This window comes from Elephantulus edwardii, unplaced genomic scaffold (genome assembly GCF_000299155.1).
Source record: "Elephantulus edwardii isolate Elephantulus edwardi_28Jun2011 unplaced genomic scaffold, EleEdw1.0 scaffold00044, whole genome shotgun sequence".
NCBI classification, from domain to species: Eukaryota; Metazoa; Chordata; class Mammalia; order Macroscelidea; family Macroscelididae; genus Elephantulus; species Elephantulus edwardii.
The window spans coordinates 16,771,049-16,777,917 of NW_006399794.1; the positions used below are offsets into that span (position 1 = coordinate 16,771,049).

General features: G+C 35.0%; 1 protein-coding gene across 1 annotated transcript in view; it reads right to left on the reverse strand.

Annotated features, from left to right (window-relative positions):
• Positions 1–5,958: 5,958 nt before the first annotated feature.
• Positions 5,959–6,869, reverse strand: part of PGM2L1 (phosphoglucomutase 2-like 1) — a 90,391-nt gene continuing 89,480 nt past the window's right edge. The window contains exon 14 of the mRNA XM_006885577.1: positions 5,959–6,061. Coding sequence (XP_006885639.1) covers positions 5,959–6,061 — 103 coding nt within the window. The remainder of the gene's footprint in view (positions 6,062–6,869) is intronic.

The window sequence follows — 6,869 nt, forward strand, 5'->3', positions numbered from 1 at the left end:
TAAGACAAGGGCACACTTTAGAATTAAAGCTACAACAGTTAAAAAAATCATTCTTAAAGGTCTATTTTACCTGGTCTGTTCAATAACGTACACAGAGTTAGTTCATTCGAGCCAGTAACAAGAGGGGTCAGACCTTGAGATCACTTTTGAACTTAGTTTTATTATGTTGTGTCAGACATGTGATAAAAATAAATTGGACCAAAACACATCAAATAGTACTAAATTAGTTGTAGCTCATTTGGAAGGGAGCCCTAGAAGACTCAAAATGGCATGTGGAAGAGTGATATTAAGTCTACATAGATACTGTTTCTTAATCTTCTTGGCAAACACTTAAGTGTAAAAATTTAGACATATATCCAATTTCCAAATAACAAAACATGTCTTCTTTAAATAAGTTGAGTATTTAGAGGTGAGGCTGCTTAATAAACATCACTCATTATGAGTATCAATTATGGGAACAATTGTTTTTTTAAAGTTTAATTAGAAACTTATTTTTCGTTTTGTTTCTTGAATATACATTTTAACCTCCTTAATTCCCACTATTATGAATTAAGCACTCTATATGAGCACCAGACTAGGTGGGATGGATAGAAAATCAGAAATAAATTAAAAAAAAAAAGAAATAATGATCTCTGCTCTAGGAGTTGATAGTTAGATTCTCCTTAATTAAGGCATACATATCACATATATTAAATTGGACAAAGTGGCCAACATCTTACACTGTTTTATAAGGTTGAACTGCATGTCAGTTTAATTTGGAATTAATAATTTCGAATGTCAGTTTCTAAAAGCACAGAATGTCTTGGATATGCTTTATGCTTTTACACCTCATGATACAGTAAATTTATGTATCCCCAGGGACATATAGCAATGGTGAAGTTGAGGGACAGTTAGAGATGAAAATTGAGAGGATACTTCAAAAGATGGTGTTCCTTTCTCTGGCAACATCAGCCTTTTTTTCCCCTTAGTGCCATGTTACTCTATTCACAATACAAACCAAGCACAAGGCCTGGGTTGAGGTGTACACAGGGTCTTTCACTCTGCCTCCTCTTTGTATCCAGCCAGTGCAAGAACACAGCCTGTGATAAGCATCAGGAGGCTGCAACATCAGTTTTGAAGAAGACTGGAAGAGATGATTTTTTATTTGAAAATGAAAATTTTATTATGGAGAATGTAAAATTCACTAATATTTTTAAGACAGAACAAAATTTCATATTTATGGTGAGCAGCTTCCGATTTTGCTCTCAGGCCCTCAGTATTAGGATTAATACTGTTAGAGAATTTTGAGAAGCAAACTCAATATATATTATTTTGCCTCACTGCAGATATTTTTCTTATTCCTGTAGGAAAGTCAAGTTAATTAATGTAATGATATGGTGAATAGTTTAATAGTCTGCTCTAAAGATTTTCTTTCCATTTTCTTTGCAACTGGAACTAGACTATGCTGTATAAAGTAAAAAAAATTAGTGATTTCTCTTCTTTCTAGTTAAACATTTTATGGCTGCTGGTAAGATGCTTTGAATTACAAATGTGAAAATACTCCCTCACATCTCATGCTTCAGATGACCAAGATACAAGGAAGCTTGAAATAAAAACAATATATCAACTGACCATTCACTGGGATTAATAGAACTCTTTCCTCATCAGTTTCTACAGCAAGCTCAGAAAACAAGTAAAAGATCATAATAAATTTACAGCAAAAGTAAAACAGATCAAAATAGGTTATGAAACAGATTTAAAATTACTTCTTAAAAGTCCAAAATATTATGACAATAAAAAAATAACCAATACTCCATAAACAAATGCAGTTTATGAGTAAATTTAAAGCATTCTGGATGAGTGCAGTTAAGAATTCTTATCAGTGAGGTAATAATAGGAGTACAGCTTTTCACAGTAACAACGTGGGAGTGCCTAAGAAGAGAGGGAGGTAGAGAGAAAAAGGCTTAACATTAAACGTATCCAAGTGGAATTTGGATTTTTTTCAAGCAGCACAAACATCAAGAAAAACATTTGAAAGAAATATCAAGAGCAGCAGTTCACAGAGCAATTTCTCCAGGAAACTTCAGCCAGTATCTTTGCTGCATCAATCCCAGAAACAACCTATGTAAGCAATGGGAAGTCAATATTCTATATGAAGAGATTTCAGAGTATACAATTTCTCGGACTGTCTGCTGAAGTTACTACACTCAAATAATACTTTAAAACAGAAACCTCATCGTATTACAATGCTATACATACTTAAACATGAACAAAATTATGTTCAAGTCTCACAATTTGCCAGGCTAAATTAAGAACAACCACCCAGTAAGACTATATTCATTGCACTCATGCATTGCACTACACAAAATATAAAAAAAAAAAACAACCCACAAACAACTATTTTGTGGGCTAAACTCTTCCAGATATGGAGTGAAATCCAAATGATATGTTCAGCTCTATACATCATCTTTGTTCAAACTCACATTTTTAAAAAGTATTGAAAGAAATATTTAAAAAGCTCTTAAGTATCTTCCTTACTGTTTAGAAAAAATTAATTACCTTAAAATGATTTTTAAAAAGGCCTCAAATAAAGGATATTGTGACAATTCCTGTTTAAGAAGTTATTAAATCTGAATTTGAACTTTTCATGCTGGCCACTATCCCTGCCCTCCTATAAACACACCTCTGTTCCTTCTTGATGCAGCTCTGGGGAGACAGTCTGTAGTAAGCTGCACTGCGAATTCAAAGGTCATGCATCTGCAGGGATTTGGATCACCAGTGCCTCTGCAGGAGAAGGATGGGCAGTCTCTACCACTTCAGTTCACAGCCTCAGGAACATGACGGAAGGCCTCTCAGAGTTAGAACCAACTTGATGAGAGTAAGATATTCCTCCTTGTTCTGTCCTCACTAGAAATGAATACTATTTTGTAATGTTACTTATTTTGAATTCGTCAATAAAAGCCTCAGTTGATAACTTGAGACTTCTTAAGACTATCTCAACAGCTTTCTCCTCTTCAGTTATATGATCATAAATCCTTGAACTTTTTCTTAAAAGGCTATATTTTTCAGTCTATACTTTATTCTTATTTATTTCTGCTATGCTAACTATCAAGTTCTCATGCAAATCAGAACAATATCCTAGCATGAACTAAAACAGTAAGAGGAAGACTTTTTCTCATTTCCTAAAACTCAGCCTCTTTTAAATGATCACTAATAAAGGAAGACAAGCCATTGTTATGTACTGTGGAGTCAGAATTGACTCATAGCTGACATGCAGTGGGTTTTCAGAGGCAGTTTAATGTCATGGGACAGGAATGCCATAATGGTGAGGAGCTGTGCTGCCAACCTAAATACACATGGTTTGAATCCACCAGCTGCTCCTCCAAAGAAAGATGGCCATCTCCTCCTGTGGAGAAAACCTGCCCGAGGGTCAGCTACGAGTCAGTTCTGACTTGATGGTACACAACAACAATAATAGAGAAAAGCTACTGGCTTGCTATCCACTCATCAATAATAAAGCAATACAAGTAAACAACTTAGACACAGTTTACTCTGTTTTTAGTGTGACAGGCTTGTCCCTCATTAAGGCTTTCTTGTTGCCTTATTGACCTTCAGTTTATTATTTCTTCTGTTTTAACTCCAACTTCTGCTTTTGTCTTGCCCCACTAACTCCTTCCTTTTCCGGAATGCTCTAGAAAATATCAGTATTTCTCCGCACACTCTGCAATGGGAAAGCATTCGTTTTCATGATACTGTTCATGAAAGACAAAGCTAAGCAATGCAATCTCCCAATGCTGATACTTATCTGCCAGCACTTTTTCTCCTGATTGGCTTGAATGATCACTGATCATAGCCTGTTAGGCAGTGTCCGCTCACTATGTCGACTTCTTGTGAAATAATCATGCTCTGATAGACTCAACAGTGTGGCCAGAATCAAGTAATTCCTACAATCTCTACACTTGGGGCACATCTGTAAGCTTTTGTTAATTTTGACTTTGAATTTTTAAATTTTGACATGATATCCGAGGTATAAATAACTCTTTACCTTAAGACGATCCAATGTTGCATTACATTTAAGTAAGCAAATAAAAATGTTTTCCTCATAACAGAATTAAAATCATGACATGGCTTTAGTAAATATGAATGAACAATCACAGTGGTTTTAGCTCAACTCTGTTCTTCATTCAATGAAACACAGTACTAAATACAAATATACATATTTTCATATATACATAGCATTTTTCATAACACTTTATAGAGCATAGGCCTTTTCTTAAATGACAATATATATTCCTAAAAGCAAACAAACCAAGAAATCCTATGCATTCTTCTTCAGTACAAAAAGCCTTTGAAAAAACAAGCTTATTCAGGAAAAGATGATGATCTACATCTAACTAGCTGTCTATTAGCTATAGTCGTATAAGGTCCAACTACAAGAAAGGAAGAAAGGAACAAATTAACAATAGTGGCAACACAATAATTTGAAAACTATACTCAAATGTTAGCTGACAGTTGTGATAAACCAAAACCTCATTATTGAACATTCTAATCAGTTCAAATTTTATACATTTTTTCCTCCCCCCAAAAAACAAATTCTGTAATACCAGTGCAATCTTCAACAGAAAACTCACTTAGTTTTATTGCACTGAAGGCCTGGTTATTGTTACTTCTTAATTAAGTGCCATGTGTTTAAGTATGTGGTGATGTATAGGGTAAGATACACTGTAAAACTGAACAGTACTCCTCTATCTGGCCTTTTTCTGAAGATTGTGGTCAACCCACATCGACTTTCCAACAAATATTTGTCCACATTTAAAAAAAAAATCATATCTAAGTAGTGGTTATGTGATTAGAAATTTTACAGGAACCAGTAATATAGAATAAACTGGACTTTAATTTAAAAACAGATAATTGTGTTTCATTAACTTAAATCTGGATGTTTTATTTCTCTAGTAAAATTATCATTACTTCATTAAATAAAGGTCACTAATTATTAAAATGTAAACAAAATGTTAAATAAATCTAGAGTTAAAAAAATAAATCTAGCAATCCTTTCTCAGTTCAGAATTTTTTTCTTTGCTTAAAGATTGTGATAACTGACAATTTTAACATGAGGACCCCTAACTAAAGTTATACTAAGCCTTCTTTTAGGAAGACTTTTATTTGCATGAAAGATTTTTAAATCAGTCAACTTTTGACATAGAGAGGGAAGCACCTATGTAGCTTGGAAGATTTTCCTTAACTGGATGAAAATGAAATAATTAAATTCTGTCCAGTGCAGGAACATACCAGACCCCAGAAAGGCACTGAGAAGTTTGATAAGAACAAAGTCACTAAGGAGTGTTGCCACTATTGTGTCATGTTCAGCAAACACTGGAATTTTAAATATACACATAATGCACCAAGAGAACTTAAAACAAAGATTGAAACCACATATTATAACAGTTGCTCAAAATGAAAAATTCTAAATATTCTATTTTAAATATTCTAGTTTATACATTAACACCTGTAATATAATAATGACACTTTACCATCATGAGCAGTGCCAGTCCCTACTGACTTTATTGAACTAATTCTACAATTATATAACATTTACCTGCTTTTTAAACCACAAACCCCATGCTACACAACTACAATATAGAACTAAGCTTAGTCAGACTTTAATAAGAAAATTCACTTTTGTATCACTACGTTTCTGTTAAAGGAAGAACAACAGATTACTATAAACTTTTCATGTAACAACTTTGTTCAAGATTATGAAAAATTGGAGTAATTTTCCTCCAGACCACTTCAATTTAAACAGTGTGCTTAGTTGATCAAAAAAGAAAGAAAAAGGGAGAGGGGTAAATACTTGGCCCAATAAGAGAGAAAGAGAGAGAGAGAAAGAAAGAGAATGCCGATACAAAGATCAACGTGTGGAGTTCCTGGTCGTTCTATTTTATGTGCCAGTGCAAAGTAAGCAGCTGTACTGCTAAACCCCTAAACAGAACGCCAGATCAGTCCATTCTTATTGGGCTCAAGAAAATTCTCAATCAATGCTTCGATGAGGTTCTTTAGTTCTTCTTCCAGCAAGGCAGTGTTACTGAGGAAAAAGATAAAGAGTTTTGAAATTATTACCTTCAAAGCCTTCAAACATGTTTACATTTAGAACAATTTATACTTGATGAAATTATTAGAGGTGGCAAACTAAAGAAAAATCAACTCAGATACAACTACAGCAACACAAAAAGCCACTCCCCACCATCCGCCCTCTCCCTAAAACTCTCATGAAGAAAACACTACTACTGCAAACTACAGTGGAACTGTGTCCATAGGCATAGCACGGACATTGATAAACTGATGCCTTATATACAGTACACATAAAACATTTGCTAGTTCAGGTGATTTACTGACTACTCTTTATGAGTGTTTGAGATAGCTTCCTGAAATACTTAGAAGAATATTCAGTACAGATGTACTATATAATGATATAACGTATCTTTTAGGTAGCAGAGAGCAGAGATGTTGTTGTTGTTATGTGCCGTCGAGTGGCTGGCGACTCATAGCGACCCTAGGTACAACAGCCCTAAACTCTGCTCCGTCCTGTGCCAATCGCACTGTCTCTGACACTCCCATCCTGATTATACCAGTCACTGACTCAATCCACCTCATAGAGGGCCTTCCCCTCCTGCGCTGTCCCTCCACCCTCCCAAGCATGATGTCCCTCTCCAAGGACCGGTCACTCCTCACGACATGTCCAAAGTATGTTAGATGGAGCCTCAGAATCCTTGCCTCCAAGGAGCCACCCGGTTTAATCCTTTCCAGGACAAATCTGTTTTCCTAGCAGCCCCTGGTATTCTCAATACTCTTCTCCAGCACCACAGCTCAAAGGCATCAATTCTCCTTCTATC